Source organism: Euprymna scolopes, chromosome 46 (assembly GCF_053919585.1).
Source record: "Euprymna scolopes isolate OS-2025 chromosome 46, ASM5391958v1, whole genome shotgun sequence".
NCBI lineage: Eukaryota > Metazoa > Mollusca > Cephalopoda > Sepiida > Sepiolidae > Euprymna > Euprymna scolopes.
Genome location: NC_136527.1, coordinates 137,365,122 through 137,385,281, shown reverse-complemented (window position 1 = coordinate 137,385,281; position 20,160 = coordinate 137,365,122). Strand labels below are relative to the sequence as shown.

The window sequence follows — 20,160 nt, the reverse complement described above, 5'->3', positions numbered from 1 at the left end:
TTTGCACTGTATTTTATTGAATTTTTTTGCACTGTATTTTATTGAATTTTTTTGCACTGTATTTTATTGAATTTTTTTTACACTGTATTTTATTGAATTTTTTTGCACTGTATTTTATTGAATTTTTTTGCACTGTATTTTATTGAATTTTTTTGCACTGTATTTTATTGAATTTTTTTTACACTGTATTTTATTGAATTTTTTTGCACTGTATTTTATTGAATTTTTTTGCACTGTATTTTATTGAATTTTTTTGCACTGTATTTTATGAAATTTTTTTGCACTGTATTTTATTAAATTTTTTTGCACTGTATTTTATTAAATTTTTTGGCACTGTATTTTATTAAATTTTTTTGCACTGTATTTTATTAAATTTTTTTTACACTGAATTTTATTAAATTTTTTTGCACTGTATTTTATTAAATTTTTTTGCACTGTATTTTATTGAATTTAAGTGTTAAATGAGTAACTGTTTCTTTGCACTGTGTTTTATAAAATTTAAAATATCTCTCCACATATTTTTTGTATTAAATTTAAAATATCTTTCCACATATTTTTTTATTAAATTTAAAATATCTCTCCATATTTTTATTATTAAATTTAAAATATCTCTCCATAATATTTTTTTATTAAATTTAAAATATCTCTCTATAGTTATTTTTATTAAATTTAAAATATCTCTCCATAATTTTTTTTATTACATTAAAAATATCTCTCCATAATTTTTTTTATTAAATTTAAAATATCTCTCCATAATTTTTTTTATTAAAGTCAAATATCTCTCCATAATTTTTTTTATTAAATTTAAAATGTCTCTCCATAATTTTTTTATTAAATTTAAAATATCTCTCCATAATTTTTTTTATTAAATTTAAAATATCTCTCCATAATTTTTTTATTAAATTTAAAATATCTCTCCATAATGTTTTTAATTAAATTTAAAATATCTCTCCATAATTTTTTTTATTAAATTTAAAATATCTCTTCATAATTTTTTTTTATTAAAGTCAAATATCTCTCCATAATTTTTTTTATTAAATTTAAAATGTCTCTCCATAATTTTTTTATTAAATTTAAAATATCTCTCCATAATTTTTTTTATTAAATTTAAAATATCTCTCCATAATTTTTTTTATTACATTTAAAATATCTCTCCATAATTTTTTTAATTAAATTTAAAATATCTCTCCATAATTTTTTTTATTAAATTTAAAATATCTCTCCATAATTTTTTTTATTGAATTTAAAATATCTCTCCATAATTTTTTTTATTAAATTTAAAATATCTCTCCATAATTTTTTTTATTAAATTTAAAATATCTCTCCATAATTATTTTTATTAAACTGTAAACATCTCTCCATAATATTTCTTTTATTAAATTTAAAATATCTCTTCATAATTTTTTGTTTTACAATTTAAATATCCCTCCATATTCTTTTTATTTCATTTGAATATCTCTTCATAGTTTGTTTTTATTAAATTTACAATATCTCTTCATAATTTTTTGTTTTAAACTTTAAATATCCCTCCATATTCTTTTTATTTCATTTGAATATCTTTTCATAGTTTTTTTTTATTAAATTTAAAATATCCCTCCATAATTTTTTGTTTTAAACTTTAAATATCCGTCCATATTCTTTTTATTTCATTTGAATATCTCTTCGTAGTTTTTTTTTATTAAATTTAAAATATCCCTCAATAATTTTTTGTTTTAAACTTTCAATATCCCTCCATATTCTTTTTATTTCATTTGAATATCTCTTCATAGTTTGTTTTTATTAAATTTAAAATATCCCTCCATAATTTTTTGTTTTAAACTTTAAATATCCCTCCATATCCTTTTTATTTCATTTGAATATCTCTTCATAGTTTTTTTTATTAAATTTAAAATATCTCTCCATAATATTTTTTTTATTAAATTTAAAATATCTCTCCATATTTTTTTTATTAAATTTAAAATATCTCTCCATATTTTTTTTATTAAAGTAAGATATCTCTCCATATTTTTTCTATTAAAGTAAAATATCTCTCCATAATTTTTTTTATTAAATTTAAAATATCTCTCCATAATTTTTTTTATTAAATTTAAAATATCTCTCCATATTTTTTTTATTAAATTTAAAATATCTCTCCATAATTTTTTTTATTAAATTAAAAATATCTCTCAATAATTTTTTTTATTAAATTTAAAATATATCTCCATAATTTTTTTTATAAAATTTAAAATATCTCTCCATAATTTTTTTATTAACTTTAAAATATCTCTCCATAATTATTTTTATTAAACTGTAAATATCTCTCCATAATATTTTTTTTATTAAATTTAAAATATCTCTTCATAATTTTTTGTTTAAAACTTTAAATATCCCTCCATATTCTTTTTATTTCATTTGAATATCTCTTCATAGTTTTTTTTTATTAAATTTACAATATCCCTCCATAATTTTTTGTTTCAAACTTTAAATATCCCTCCATATTCTTTTTATTTCATTTGAATATCTTTTCATAGTTTTTTTTTATTAAATTTAAAATATCCCTCCATAATTTTTTGTTTTAAACTTTAAATATCCCTCCATATTCTTTTTATTTCATTTGAATATCTCTTCATATTTTTTTTATTTAATTTGAAATATGTCTTCATATTTTTTTGTTTTAAACTTTAAATATCCCTCCATATTCTTTTTATCTCATTTGAATATCTTTTCATAATTTTTTTTATTAAATTTAAAATATCCCTCCATAATTTTTTATTTTAAACTTTAAATATCCCTCCATATTCTTTTTATTTCATTTGAATATCTCTTCATAGTTTTTTTTATTAAATTTAAAATATCCCTCCATAATGTTTTGTTTTAAACTTTAAATATCCCTCCATATTCTTTTTATTTCATTTGAATATCTCTTCATAGTTTTTTTTATTAAATTTAAAATATCCCTCCATAATTTTTTGTTTTAAACTTTAAATATCCCTCCATATTCTTTTTATTTCATTTGAATATCTCTTCATAGTTTTTTTTATTAAATTTAAAATATCCCTACATAATTTTTTGTTTAAAACTTTAAATATCCTTCCATAGTCTTTTTATTTCATTTGAATATCTCTTCATAGTTTTTTTTTATTAAATTAAAAATATCCCTCCATAATTTTGTGTTTTAAACTTTAAATATCCCTCCATATTCTTTTTATTTCATTTGAATATCTCTTCATAGTTTTTTTTTTATTAAATTTAAAATATCTCTTCATAATTTTTTGTTTTAAACTTTAAATATCCCTCCATATTCTTTTTATTTCATTTGAATATCTCTTCATAGTTTTTTTTATGAAATTTAAAATATCCCTCCATAATTTTTTGTTTAAAACTTTAAATATCCCTCCATATTCTTTTTATTTCATTTGAATATCTTTTCATAGTTTTGTTTTATTAAATTTAAAATATCTCTTCATAATTTTTTGTTTTAAACTTTAAATATCCCTCCATATTCCTTTTATTTCATTTGAATATCTCTTCATAGTTTTTTTTATTAAATTTAAAATATCTCTTCATAATTTTTTGTTTTAAACTTTAAATATCCCTCCATATTCTTTTTATTTCATTTGAATATCTCTTCATAGTTTTGTTTTATTAAATTTAAAATATCTCTTCATAATTTTTTGTTTTAAACTTTAAATATCCCTCCATATTCTTTTTATTTCATTGGAATATCTCTTCATAGTTTTTTTTATTAAATTTAAAATATCCCTCCATAATTTTTTGTTTTAAACTTTAAATATCCCTCCATATTCTTTTTATTTCATTTGAATATTTCTTCATAGTTTTTTTTATTAAATTTAAAATATCCCTCCATAATTGTTTGTTTTAAACTTTAAATATCCCTCCATATTCTTTTTATTTCATTGGAATGTCCTTTCATAGTTTTTTTTAATTAAATTTAAAATATCCCTCCATAATGTTTTGTTTTAAACTTTAAATATCCCTCCATATTCTTTTTATTTCATTTGAATATCTCTTCATAGTTTTTTTTTATTAAATTTACAATATCCCTCCATAATTTTTTGTTTTAAACTTTAAATATCCCTCCATATTCTTTTTATTTCATTTGAATATTTCTTCATAGTTTTTTTTATTAAATTTAAAATATCCCTCCATAATTGTTTGTTTTAAACTTTAAATATCCCTCCATATTCTTTTTATTTCATTGGAATGTCCTTTCATAGTTTTTTTTAATTAAATTTAAAATATCCCTCCATAATGTTTTGTTTTAAACTTTAAATATCCCTCCATATTCTTTTTATTTCATTTGAATATCTCTTCATAGTTTTTTTTTATTAAATTTACAATATCCCTCCATAATTTTTTGTTTTAAACTTTAAATATCCCTCCATGTTCTTTTTATTTCATTTGAATATCTCTTCATAGTTTTTTTTTATTAAATTTACAATATTCCTCCATAATTTTTTGTTTTAAACTTTAAATATCCCTCCATATTCTTTTTATTTCATTTGCATATCTCTTCATAGTTTTTTTATTAAATTTAAAATATCTCTTCATAATTTTTGTTTTAAACTTTAAATATCCCTCCATGTTCTTTTTATTTCATTTGAATATCTCTTCATATTTTTTCTTTTATTAAATTTAAAATATCTCTTCATAATTTTTTGTTTTAAACTTTAAATATCCGTCCATATTCTTTTTATTTCATTTGAATATCTCTTCATAGTTTTTTTTATGAAATTTAAAATATCCCTCCATAATTTTTTGTTTTAAACTTTAAATATCCCTCCATATTCTTTTTATTTCATTTGAATATCTCTTCATAGTTTTTTTTATTAAATTTAAAATATCCCTCCATAATTTTTTGTTTTAAACTTTAAATATCCCTCCATATTCTTTTTATTTCATTTGAATATCTCTTCATAGTTTTGTTTTATTAAATTTAAAATATCTCTTAATAATTTTTTGTTTTAAACTTTAAATATCCCTCCATATTCTTTTTATTTCATTTGAATATCTCTTCACAGTTTTTTTTTTATTAAATTTAAAATATCCCTCCATAATGTTTTGTTTTAAACTTTAAATATCCCTCCATATTCTTTTTATGTCATTTGAATATCTCTTCATAGTTTTTTTTTTATTAAATTTAAAATATCTCTTCATAAGTTTTTGTTTTAAACTTTAAATATCCCTCCATATTCTTTTTATTTCATTTGAATATCTCTTCATAGTTTTTTTTTATTAAATTTAAAATATCCCTCCATAATTTTTTGTTTTAAACTTTAAATATCCCTCCATATTCTTTTTATTTCATTTGAATATCTCTTCATAGTTTTGTTTTTATTAAATTTACAATATCTCTTCATAATTTTTTGTTTTAAACTTTAAATATCCCTCCATATTCTTTTTATTTCATTTGAATATCTCTTCATAGTTTTTTTATTAAATTTAAAGTATATCTCCATAATTTTTTGTTTTAAACTTTAAATATCCCTCCATATTCTTTTTATTTCATTTGAATATCTCTTCATAGTTTTTTTTATTAAATTTAAAGTATCCCTCCATAATTTTTTGTTTTAAACTTTAAATATCCCTCCATATTCTTTTTATTTCATTTGAATATCTCTTCATAGTTTTGTTTATTAAATTTAAAATATCCCTCCATAATTTTTTCTTTTAAACTTTAAATATCCCTCAATGTTCTTTTTATTTCATTTGAATATCTCTTCATAGTTTTTTTTTATTAAATTTAAAATATCTCTCCATAATATTTTTTTTATTAAATTTAAAATATCTCTCTATAATTATTTTTATTAAATTTAAAATATCTCTCGATAATTTTTTTTATTAAATTTAAAATATCTCTCCATATTTTTTTTATTAAAGTAAGATATCTCTCCATATTTTTTCTATTAAAGTAAAATATCTCTCCATAATTTTTTTTATTAAATTTAAAATATCTCTCAATAATTTGTTTTATTAAATTTAAAATATCTCTCCATAATTTTTTTTATTAACTTTAAAATATTTCTCCATAATTTTTTTATTAAAGTAAAATATCTCTCCACAATTTTTTTTATTAAATTTAAAATATCTCTCCATAATTTTTTTTATTAAATTTAAAATATCTCTCCATAATTTGTTTTACTAAATTTAAAATATCTCTCCATAATTTTTTTTATTAAATTTAAAATATCTCTCCATAATTTGTTTTACTAAATTTAAAATATCTCTCCATAATTTTTTTTATTAAATTTAAAATATCTCTCCATAATTTTTTTTATTAAATTTAAAATATCTCTCCATAATTTTTTTTATTAAATTTAAAATATCTCTCCATAATTTTTTTATTAAATTTAAAATATCTCTCCATAATTTTTTTTATTAAATTTAAAATATCTCTCCATAATTTTTTTATTAAATTTAAAATATCTCTCCATAATTTTTTTATTAAATTTAAAATATCTCTCCATAATTTTTTTTACTAAAATTAAAATATCTCTCCATAATTTTTTTTATTAAATTTAAAATATCTCTCCATAATTTTTTTTATTAAATTTAAAATATCTCTCCATAATTTTTTTTATTAAATTTAAAATATCTCTCCATAATTTTTTTATTAAATTTAAAATATCTCTCCATAATTTTTTTTATAAAATTAAAAATATCTCTCCATAATTTTTTTTATTAAATTACAAATATCTCTCCATAATTTTTTTTATTAAATTTAAAATATATCTCCATAATTTTTTTTATTAAATTTAAAATATCTCTCCATAATTTTTTGATTAACTTTAAAATATCTCTCCATAATTATTTTTATTAAACTGTAAATATCTCTCCATAATATTTTTTTTATTAAATTTAAAATATCTCTTCATAATTGTTTGTTTTAAACTTTAAATATCCCTCCATATTCTTTTTATTTCATTTGAATATCTCTTCATAGTTTTTTTTTATTAAATTTACAATATTCCTCCATAATTTTTTGTTTTAAACTTTAAATATCCCTCCATATTCTTTTTATTTCATTTGCATATCTCTTCATAGTTTTTTTATTAAATTTAAAATATCTCTTCATAATTTTTGTTTTAAACTTTAAATATCCCTCCATGTTCTTTTTATTTCATTTGAATATCTCTTCATAGTTTTTTTTTTTATTAAATTTAAAATATCTCTTCATAATTTTTTGTTTTAAACTTTAAATATCCCTCCATATTCTTTTTATTTCATTTGAATATCTCTTCATAGTTTTTTTTATTAAATTTAAAATATCCCTCCATAATTTTTTGTTTTAAACTTTAAATATCCCTCCATATTCTTTTTATTTCATTTGAATATCTCTTCATAGTTTTGTTTTATTAAATTTAAAATATCTCTTAATAATTTTTTGTTTTAAACTTTAAATATCCCTCCATATTCTTTTTATTTCATTTGAATATCTCTTCATAGTTTTTTTTTATTAAATTTAAAATATCTCTTCATAATTTTTTGTTTTAAACTTTAAATATCCCTCCATATTCTTTTTATTTCATTTGAATATCTCTTCATAGTTTTTTTTATTAAATTTAAAATATCTCTTCATAATTGTTTGTTTTAAACTTTAAATATCCCTCCATATTCTTTTTATTTCATTTGATTATCTCTTCATAGTTTTGTTTTATTACATTTAAAATATCTCTTCATAATTTTTTGTTTTAAACTTTAAATATCCCTCCATATTCTTTTTATTTCATTTGAATATCTCTTCATAGTTTTTTTTTATTAAATTTAAAATATCCCTCCATAATTTTTTGTTTTAAACTTTAAATATCCCTCCATATTCTTTTTATTTCATTTGAATATTTCTTCATAGTTTTTTTTATTAAATTTAAAATATCCCTCCATAATTTTTTGTTTTAAACTTTAAATATCCCTCCATATTCTTTTTATTTCATTTGAATATCTTTTCATAGTTTTTTTTTTTATTAAATTTAAAATATCCCTCCATAATTTTTTGTTTTAAACTTTAATTATCTCTTTATATTCTTTTTATTTCATTTAAATATCTTTTCATAGTTTTTTTTTTATTAAATTTACAATATCCCTCCATAATTTTTTGTTTTAAACTTTAAATATCCCTCCATATTCTTTTTATTTCATTTGAATATCTCTTCATAGTTTTTTTTTTATTAAATTTAAAATATCTCTCCATAATTTTTTTCATTAAATTTAAAATATCTCTCCATAATTTTTTTTATTAAATTTAAAATATAACTCAATAATTTTATTTACTAAATTTTAAATATCTCTCCATAATTTTTTTTATTAAATTAAAAATATCACTTTTTTATTAACATTAAAATATCTCTCCATTATTATTTTTATTACACTGTAAATATCTCTCCATAATATTTTTTTTATTAAATTTAAAGTATATCTTCATAATTTTTTTTTTTAAACTTTAAATATCCCTCCATATTCTTTTTATTTCATTTGAATGTCTCTTCATAGTTTTTTTTATTAAATTTAAAATATCCCTACATAATTTTTTGTTTTAAACTTTAAATATCCTTCCATATTCTTTTTATTTCATTTGAATATCTCTTCATAGTTTATTTTTATTAAATTTAAAATATCCCTCCATAATTTTGTGTTTTAAACTTTAAATATCCCTCCATATTCTTTTTATTTCATTTGAATATCTCTTCATAGTTTTTTTTTATTAAATTTAAAATATCTCTTCATAATTTTTTGTTTTAAACTTTAAATATCCCTCCATATTCTTTTTATTTCATTTGAATATCTATCCTTAGTTTTTTTTATGAAATTTAAAATATCCCTCCATAATTTTTTGTTTTAAACTTTAAATATCCGTCCATATTCTTTTTATTTCATTTGAATATCTCTTCAAAGTTTTTTTTATTAAATTTAAAATATCCCTCCATATTTTTTGTATTAAACTTTAAATATCCCTCCATATTCTTTTTATTTCATTTGAATATCTTTTCATAGTTTTGTTTTATTAAATTTAAAATATCTCTTCATAATTGTTTGTTTTAAACTTTAAATATCCCTCCATATTCTTTTTATTTCATTTGATTATCTCTTCATAGTTTTGTTTTATTACATTTAAAATATCTCTTCATAATTTTTTGTTTTAAACTTTAAATATCCCTCCATATTCTTTTTATTTCATTTGAATATCTCTTCATAGTTTTTTTTTTATTAAATTTAAAATATCCCCTCATAATTTTTTGTTTTAAACTTTAAATATCCCTCCATATTCTTTTTATTTCATTTGAATATCTCTTCATAGTTTTTTTTTATTAAATTTAAAATATCCCTCCATAATTTTTTGTTTTAAACTTTAAATATCCCTCCATATTCTTTTTATTTCATTTGAATATTTCTTCATAGTTTTTTTTATTAAATTTAAAATATCCCTCCATAATATTTTGTTTTAAACTTTAAATATCCCTCCATATTCTTTTTATTTCATTTGAATATCTTTTCATAGTTTTTTTTTTTAATTAAATTTAAAATATCCCTCCATAATTTTTTGTTTTAAACTTTAATTATCCCTTTATATTCTTTTTATTTCATTTGAATATCTCTTCATAGTTTTTTTTTATTAAATTTAAAATATCTCTCCATAATTTTTTTCATTAAATTTAAAATATCTCTCCATAATTTTTTTTATTAAATTTAAAATATAACTCAATAATTTTATTTACTAAATTTTAAATATCTCTCCATAATTTTTTTTATTAAATTAAAAATATCACTTTTTTATTAACATTAAAATATCTCTCCATTATTATTTTTATTACACTGTAAATATCTCTCCATAATATTTTTTTTATTAAATTTAAAGTATATCTTCATAATTTTTTTTTTTAAACTTTAAATATCCCTCCATATTCTTTTTATTTCATTTGAATATCTCTTCATAGTTTTTTTTATTAAATTTAAAATATCCCTACATAATTTTTTGTTTTAAACTTTAAATATCTTTCCATATTCTTTTTATTTCATTTGAATATCTCTTCATAGTTTTTTTTTATTAAATTTAAAATATCCCTCCATAATTTTGTGTTTTAAACTTTAAATATCCCTCCATATTCTTTTTATTTCATTTGAATATCTCTTCATAGTTTTTTTTTTATTAAATTTAAAATATCTCTTCATAATTTTTTGTTTTAAACTTTAAATATCCCTCCATATTCTTTTTATTTCATTTGAATATCTCTTCATAGTTTTTTTTATGAAATTTAAAATATCCCTCCATAATTTTTTGTTTTAAACTTTAAATATCCCTCCATATTCTTTTTATTTCATTTGAATATCTCTTCATAGTTTTTTTATTAAATTTAAAATATCCCTCCATATTTTTTGTATTAAACTTTAAATATCCCTCCATATTCTTTTTATTTCATTTGAATATCTCTTCATAGTTTTTTTTATTAAATTTAAAATATCTCTTCATAATTTTTTGTTTTAAACTTTAAATATCCCTCCATATTCTTTTTATTTCATTTGAATATCTCTTCATAGTTTTTTTTATTAAATTTAAAATATCTCTTCATAATTTTTTGTTTTAAACTTTAAATATCCCTCCATATTCTTTTTATTTCATTTGAATATCTCTTCATAGTTTTTCTTTATTAAATTTACAATATCCCTCCATAATTTTTTGTTTTAAACTTTAAATATCCCTCCATATTCTTTTTATTTCATTTGAATATCTCTTCATAGTTATTTTTATTAAATTTAGAATATGTCTTCATAATTTTTTGTTTTAAACTTTAAATATCCCTCCATATTCTGTTTATTTCATTTGAATATCTTTTCATAATTTGTTGTATTAAATTTAAAATATCTCTCCATATTTTTTTCTTATTAAACTTAAAATATATCTCCATATTTTTTTATTAAATTTAAAATATCTCTCCATATTCTTTTATTATTAAACTTAAAATATATCTCCATATTTTTTTATTATTAAACTTAAAATATATCTCCATATTTTTTTTTATTAAATTTAAAATATCTCTCCATATTTTTTTATTAAATTTAAAATATCTCTCCATATTTTTTATTATTAAATTTAAAATATCTCTCCATATTTTTTTTATTAAATTTAAAATATCTCTCCATATTTTTTTATTAAATTTAAAATATCTCTCCATATTTTTTTATTAAATTTAAAATATCTCTCCATATTTTTTATTATTAAACGTAAAATATATCTCTATATTTTTTTTTATTAAATTTAAAATATATCTCCATATTTTTTTATTAAATTTAAAATATCTCTCCATATTTTTTTATTATTAAACTTAAAATATATCTCCATATTTTTTTATTAAATTTAAAATATCTCTCCATATTTTTTTTATTATTAAACTTAAAATATATCTCCATATTTTTTTATTAAATTTAAAATATCTCTCCATATTTTTTTTATTAAACTTATATCTCTTCATATCTCTCAATAATTTGTTTTTATTAAACTTTAATCATCTCTCCATAATGTTTTCATTAAACTTAAAATATCTCTCCACAATTTTTTTATTAAATTTTAAATATCTCTCCATAATATTTTTTATTAAACTGTAAATATCTCTAAAATTAAATTTAACGTATCTTTTCATATTTTTTTTTATTAAATTTAAAATATCTCTCCATATTTTTTTAATTAAATTTAAAATATCTCTCCATATTTTTTTAATTAAATTTAAAATATCACTCCATATTTTTTTTATCAAATTTAAAATATCTCTCCATATTTTTTTTTATTAAATTTAAAATATCTCTCCATAATTTTTTTATTAAAGTAAAATATCTCTCCATAATTTTTTTTATTAAATTTAAAATATCTCTCCATAATTTTTTTTATTAAATTTAAAATATATCTCCATAATTTTTTTTATTAAATTTAAAATATCTCTCCATAATTTTTTTATTAACTTTAAAATATCTCTCCATAATTATTTTTATTACACTGTAAATATCTCTCCATAATATTTTTTTTATTAAATTTAAAATATCTCTTCATAATGTTTTGTTTTACACTTTAAATATCCCTCCATATTCTTTTTCTTTCATTTGAATATCTCTTCATAGTTTTTTTTTATTAAATTTAAAATATCCCTCCATAATTTTTTGTGTTAAACTTTACATATCCCTCCATATTCTTTTTATTTCATTTGAATATCTCTTCACAGTTTTTTTTTTATTAAATTTAAAATATCCCTCCATAATGTTTTGTTTTAAACTTTAAATATCCCTCCATATTCTTTTTATGTCATTTGAATATCTCTTCATAGTTTTTTTTTTATTAAATTTAAAATATCTCTTCATAATTTTTTGTTTTAAACTTTAAATATCCCTCCATATTCTTTTTATTTCATTTGAATATCTCTTCATAGTTCTTTTTTATTAAATTTAAAATATCTCTTCATAATTTTTTGTTTTAAACTTTAAATATCCCTCCATATTCTTTTTATTTCATTTGAATATCTTTTCATAATTTTTTTTATTAAATTTAAAATATCCCTCCATAATTTTTTGTTTTAAACTTTAAATATCCCTCCATATTCTTTTTATTTCATTTGAATATTTCTTCATAGTTTTTTTTATTAAATTTAAAATATCTCTTCATAATTTTTTGTTTTAAACTTTAAATATCCCTCCATATTCTTTTTATTTCATTTGAATATCTTTTCATAATTTTTTTTATTAAATTTAAAATATCCCCCCATAATTTTATGTTTTAAACTTTAAATATCCCTCCATATTCTTTTTATTTCATTTGAATATCTCTTCATAGTTTTTTTTATTAAATTTAAAATATCCCTCCATAATTTTTTGTTTTAAACTTTAAATATCTCTCCATATTCTTTTTATTTCATTTGAATATCTCTTCATAGTTTTTTTTTATTAAATTTAAAATATCCCTCCATAATTTTTTGTTTTAAACTTTAAATATCCCACCATATTCTTTGTATTTCATTTGAATATCTCTTCATAGTTTTTTTTTATTAAATTTAAAATTTCCCTCCATAATTGTTTGTTTTAAACTTTTAATATCCCTCCATATTCTTTTTATTTCATTTGAATATCTCTTCATAGTTTTTTTTTATTAAATTTAAAATATCCCTCCATAATTTTTTGTTTTAAACTTTAAATATCCCTCCATATTCTTTTTATTTCATTTGAATATCTCTTCATAGTTTTTTTTATTAAATTTAAAATATCTCTCCATATTTTAGTTTATTTAATTTAAATATCTTTTCAAAGTTTTTTTATTAAATTTAAAATATCTCTCAATTATTTGTTTTATTAAATTTAAAATATTTCTCCATACTTTTTTTAATTAAATTTAAAATATTTCTCCATATTTTTTTTTATTAAATTTAAATATCTTTTCATAGTTTTTTTTATTAAATTTAAAATATCTCTCCATAATTCTTTTGTATTAAATTTAAAATATCTCTCAATAATTTTTTTTATTAAATTTAAAATATTCCTCCATATTTTTGTATTAAATTTAGAATATCTCTCCATATTTTTTTTTATTAAACTTAAAATATATCTCCATATTTTTTATTTAATAAAAATATCTCTCCATATTTTTTTATTATTTAACTTAAAATATATCTCCATATTTTTTTTATTTAATTTAAAATATCTCTCCATATTTTTTTATTATTAAACTTAAAATATATCTCCATATTTTTTTATTAAATTTAAAATATCTCTCCATATTTTTTTATTATTAAACTTAAAATATATCTCCATATTTGTCTTATTAAATTTAAAATATCTCTCCATATTTTTTTTATTAAACTTATATCTCTTCATATCTCTCAATAATTTGTTTTTATTAAACTTTAATCATCTCTCCATAATGTTTTTATTAAACTTAAAATATCTCTCCACAATTTTTTTTATTAAATTTTAAATATCTCTCCATAATATGTCTTATTAAACTGTAAATATCTCTTAAATTAAATTTAAAATATCTTTTCATATTTTTTTGTATTAAATTTAAAATATCTCTCCATAATTTTTTTTATTAAATTTAAAATATCTCTCCATAATTTTTTTTATTAAATTTAAAATATCTCTCCATATTTTTTTTATTAAATTTAAAATATCTCTCCATATTTTTTTTATTAAATTTAAAATATCTCTCCATATTTTTTTTATTAAATTTAAAATATCTCTCCATATCTTTTTTTATTAAATTTAAAATATCTCTCCATATTTTTTTTTAAACTTTAAATATATCTCCATATTTTTTTTTTAAACTTAAAATATATCTCCATATTTTTTTTTTAACTTAAAATATCTCTCCATATTTTTTTTTAAACTTAAAATATATCTCCATATTTTTTTTTTTAAACTTAAAATATATCTCCATATTTTTTTTTTAAACTTAAAATATATCTCCATATTTTTTTTTAAACTTAAAATATATCTCCATATTTTTTTTTTAAACTTGAAATATATCTCCATATTTTTTTTTTTAAACTTAAAATATATCTCCATATTTTTTTTTTTTACTTAAAATATCTCTCCATATTTTTTTTTAAACTTAAAATATATCTCCATATTTTTTTTTTTAAACTTAAAATATATCTCCATATTTTTTTTTTAAACTTAAAATATATCTCCATATTTTTTTTTAAACTTAAAATATATCTCCATATTTTTTTTTTAAACTTGAAATATATCTCCATATTTTTTTTTTAAACTTGAAATATATCTCCATATTTTTTTTTAAACTTAAAATATATCTCCATATTTTTTTTTTAAACTTAAAATATATCTCCATATTTTTTTTTTTAAACTTAAAATATATCTCCATATTTTTTTTTTTAAACTTAAAATATATCTCCATATTTTTTTTTTAAATTTAAAATATATCTCCATATTTTTTTTAATTAAATTTAAATATCTTTTCATAGTTTTTTTTATTAAATTTAAAATATCTCTTAATAATTTGTTTTATTAAATTTAAAATATCTCTCCATAATTTGTTTTTAATATATTTTAAAAATGTCTCCATATTTTTTTTTATTTGAGTCGTGAATTCCTCATAAAATGACCCAAAATGTGTTGATATGCCGTAAAGTAAAATCGGTTGTAAAATTTTATTATTTTTTTTTTTTTAGAGGCAACTGACCCCACCATCACTGGTTATAGAACAGGTAAGGATATCATTTGATAATACTATATATAAAACATCGCGTGTGTATGTGTGTGCACGTTCATTCCCTACTTCTATGCCTTGTGGGCAGAGCTGGGTGGTTAGAGCTGGGCAGACTTAGACTCAGGGTTGGAAAGTAGGATTCAGAAGTCAGTAGCCCCCGAGGAGATCCACTCAACAAAACTGTCCTGACAATTTTGTTCTACAGGTTATCAACTTTGTATAGAGGGTATTCGGACGGTGAAACAAAACCAATTGCTAATAGGTCAAATTGAAAACAAAATGACAGACACAAATCAACTATTTCTATGCATGCGTAAATATACATTTGTATTTGTTAATTCACTATTCATCAAAACAGGGTGTGCGTTTGGATTCCTAATCCGGCTGGGGGATGTGATGCGTCTAGCATGTTAGGTATAAGTTAGTGTTAAGTTCATGCCTTCTCGCTTCCAGCTAACACCGCTGGCTAACCTCATGGTGAAAAGGGAGCAGCTATGCATAAGTCTTCCCTGCCAGTAAATGGCCTCTCCATCATCCAGACTCCTACAGTGCCTCCACGTTCGCCACACACGGTAACTGGGTGCTTTGCAGCCCCAGGCTAAACCTATAGGAGATTTCGGAGTAGTAGGGGACCCGAAAAGTAGTGCGTGTGTGGATACGCCCTGGCATACTACCGACCCCTACTCCACTATTCTATTTATAAACGATGCTGCTAGGAACTGACGAATCAAATTAATTCACGTTCTGCTACCAACCAATCAGAAACCAGAATTGCTTCATAAATATTAAACCTTTTCTGGAGCAATTTCACATGTTCTTTTCCCGGGTTTCGACACGGTAAGAATATTTTGTTCTGTGGAACTGTCTACTACAAACAAGTCACCTCCCAGGACTTGTGTGTAACAGCGAACCATCTGAAACTGTTCTGAAACTCAAAATGGCTTACACTTCTAGAGTCCTCCCTCCCAGTACATAGCCTCTCCATCATCAAGACTCCTCCCTCCCAGTACATAGCCTCTCCATCATCAAGACTCCTACAGTGCCTCCACGTTAGCCACACACAGTAACTGGGTGCCTTTTGGCCCCAAAATAAACTTGTAGGAGATCTTGGAGGTAATGCGTTATGACCCACCAATGTGTGGACACGCCCTGACACACTACCAACTCCTACCCCACTGTCTTGTTGGTGCTCTTAGTCGGGCAAAGACTAGGGGAACCAACCCCAAAATCAAACACCACTACCTTGTGGGCCTTATCACAGCAAAAGGCTAAGAGATGGGAAATCTGACTTCAAATCCTACTGCTGCCTTGCAGTTTTCATTAAAAGGCTATGGAACCTCATCCAGACAAGAAAAGGCATAGTAACGGACACGATAGGGGGACTGTCTACCTCACTGAGATTACTTTCGGCCAGAAGCTGCGGCCGCCTCTGCTGCCAGTCGTTGCAGGTTCGCTCCACTGGAAATGAGCATTGGAAGTTCAGAGAGCGTTTATCCGATGTGCAACAGTTCGTGGCTTAGTGGGGGATGCCCTTTTCTCTACCCTGCAACCTCTCTCCCACAGAAGAGACATTGCGAGCTTATCCTTGTTTTATCGTTATTTCCATGGCAGGTGCTCGTCTGAACTCCTATCTCTGGCCCCCCCCCCTCGCCAATCTTTCACGAAAAACACCCGTCTAGCTGAATCCACTGTCAAAAGTTTCCCCCACTCTTTATCTGTGCCTAAATCAAAACGCGGATTCCATGAACAAAGCTTCTTTCTTAGAGCTGCACGTCTGTGGAACTCTGTTCCGTCTGCCTGCTTCCCACCGGACTACAACTTGGATGTCTTCAAGTCCAACGTTAACAAATTCCTAATGAACCGCCCCCCCCCTTAAGTAAACATTTCATCAAATCTCCACACTAACGTAATGTACTTGCAATAACCCTTTATCCCTGAGTGGCTTCCAGGCCTTGATAAGTGGTGATCACTGTGTAAAAAAAAAAAAAAAAAAAAATACTGCACCTAAACTGCGCAAGTAAGTTTGGAGCCAAGGTGGTGATGGAGTGGGACTATGCCAACACCGAGGGATAAAGCACTGAGTCTCTGACTAGTTATCGTCAAGACTGACAGACTGGATGATGATGGTGGTGGTGGTGGTGGTGGTATGGAGGGTAGAACAGATAAACTTATCTAAAGAAAACAATACTACAGCTTTATTTTAAAACTCAATTCAATCAATATCGATTCAGGTAGCTTGATTATGTAGTAGAGCTAATATATATTCAATGTAGCCGCCTTCAGCCTCAATCACCAGCTTAGTACAAGTCCGGTACTGCGAGCATCCTTTTTCCACAAGTGCTTTTTTTTTCTTCTTTTTTTTTCTTTTTTTTTTTTTTACATAGGCATCGCCACATTATCAAGGCCAAGAGGCCACTCAAGGATAAGGGTTAAAGAGTGTACAGTAGAAATTGTTTTGCATGAAAAAAAAAAATATTTGGATCTTGGAATGTAACTATACTGTTTTCCTTTTGTATGTGCTCTGTTGTTATTTTTTTACAAACATTGAGCTTCTAAACAAAAAGGACTGGTATACACTAAGAGCGAAATATAATTGAACAAGTGAAGCATGCATGGTCCCCCGTGAACGAGGTATAAAAAAAAATGATCAACTTCAGCATTTTTTTTTTTTTTTTGCATAGGCATCACCACATTATCAAGGCCAAGAGGCCACTCAAGGTTAAAGGTTGTATAAGAGTGTACAGTAGAAATTGGACAATATAGTAATCGTTAGTAATGGAAATTCGGTAAATTTGATAACTTATATGGAACGGCTCATCAAGAACTTATTTACGTTAGACTTGAACACAACCATATTGTAGTCAGCCGGAAAGCAGGAAAACGGAAGACAATTCCACGGGCGTGCAGTTCTAAGAAAGAAGCTTTGTTCGTGGAATCTACATTTAGGTTTAGGCACAGATAAAGAGTGGGGGGAATTATTGATAGTGTTTACAGCTAGACGAGTGTTTCTTGTGAAAGTTTGGCGAGGGGGGACCATAGACTGAAGCTCAGTCGAACACTTTCCATGAAGATAACGATACATCAGAGACAAACTCGCAACATCTCTTCTGTGAGATAGAGGCTGCAGGGAAGAGAAAAGGAAATCTCCTACGAGGCTACAAAGTCTATTTTGAACTCTATCAAGGCAGACAAGTCCTTTCTAGCAGCTCCTGCCCAGATGTGGCAACAGTATTCCATCCTTGGACGTACCTGGCTCTTATATAGATAGAGAATTGCATCAGCAGTGAGATATCTACTGGATCGATAGAAAGATCCCACCATTTTTCCAGCGGCCTTGGCAACAGATTTGATGTACGTGTTCCATTTAAGATCAGGAGTAATGGTCAAGCCCAGAAGCTTGTCAAAACTTGAGGCCTCCGCAAGACGAGAGCCATTCATTTCAATTATGCCAGATGTGGATCAGAATGTTGATGATGTAATGAGAGAAGCTTGGTTTTAGATGCATTAAAAGTAACCAGCCACTCTTTTCCCCATTGTACTACGTGATCAAGATCAGAGGAGAGAGAATTGGAGAGAACTTGGTCGTTTACTGTCTTAGATGTGCTACCATAAATGGTAGTGTCGTCAGCATAACTGTCTACAAATGATGTAAGGATGTGATTTGGAAGATCATTAATGTAGATCAGGAAAAGAGTTGGGCCCAGGGTGGACCCCTGAGGGACCATAGTGCTGACGAGAGCTCGACAAATACTCAGCGGATGCTGGCAATCAGGCTGGCTTTGGTGTTGTGGGAGGTCATGTTGGTGATGTTTCCGATGTATGACCAACCGAAGTAGTTAAGCAGGTTCAGGTCCAGGGAGGAAGGAGGCCAGCGAAAGAAAGGTACAAAATCAATGTACTCTTTCTGAAGCCAAGCCTGGGTCTCTTGGACTTGTGGGCCGGCACGGCATCCTACTGCCACCCCCAGGGTCTGCCAGCGGCCACCTGATTGCACCAGGGGATCACCACACTCTTCAGCACATCCAGGTACACTTTGGTGTTGACTTTCAAACCGACTTCGATGATGTGAGGTGGCACGATGTGGCCCTCACTTGAAACCACACCAAAGACCATAACCGCAGCTGGAAACTTTTTTTCATCACCCTTGGCATGTCCCTGCGATTTCTGGTAATCCAATGATGCATTTTGAGGGTGCTGGCAATGGTCCTGTTTTCTTTTCAAATTGTCGTAGAAACCCTTGAATACAATAACTAACTAAAAAAAAAAAAATTTAACAGAAAAGATAAACAAATAACAACTAAATGGCATCTTAAGTAGGTTTAAAGAGTACCTTCCTCACTTCCTATCCCTGACTCAAGAAGAGCAAGAAACGTTCTAAAACCATCCATTTTCTGTGACTCACCCGATATATATAGATATATATACTAGACTACCCGTGACCCGTTGGGTCAGTATGTTATATTAGCTATGGAATTCATGTAGGAGCGTGACACTTTTGACATAACAGAAACATTTCTATGAAAGTATATTAAAATGAAAAATCACGGACGGATCACTCAGACATGAAAAAAAAAAAAAATCGTCCCTATTCGTGTAAAGTTACCTATTTTTCTGGTCCATTGTATTTTAAATTTCTCTCTCTCTCTCCTTCCTCTCTCTCCCTCCTCTCTCTCTCTCTCCCTCCCTCTATCTCTTTCTCCCTCCTCTCTATCTCTCCCTTCTCTCTCCCTCCCTCCTCTCTCTCTCTCCCTGTCCTTCCTCTCGTTCTCTCTCCCTCCTCTCTCTCTCCCTCCTCTCTCTCTCCCTCCTCTCTCTCCCTCCTCTCTCTCTCCCTCCTCTCTCTCTCCCTCCTCTATCTCTTTCTCCCTCCTCTCTATCTCTCCCTTCTCTCTCCCTCCCTCCTCTCTCTCTCTCCCTGTCCTTCCTCTCGTTCTCTCTCCCTCCTCTCTCTCTCCCTCCTCTCT

At 23.3% G+C, this 20,160-nt stretch overlaps 1 protein-coding gene across 2 annotated transcripts in view; it reads left to right on the top strand.

Moving 5' to 3' along the window:
• Positions 1-20,160, top strand: part of LOC145271411 (uncharacterized) — a 681,202-nt gene that overhangs the window by 269,431 nt on the left and 391,611 nt on the right. For both annotated transcript variants that reach the window (XM_080126945.1, XM_080126944.1), the window contains exon 6: positions 15,159-15,194. In XM_080126945.1, coding sequence (XP_079983071.1) covers positions 15,159-15,194 — 36 coding nt within the window. The remainder of the gene's footprint in view (positions 1-15,158; positions 15,195-20,160) is intronic.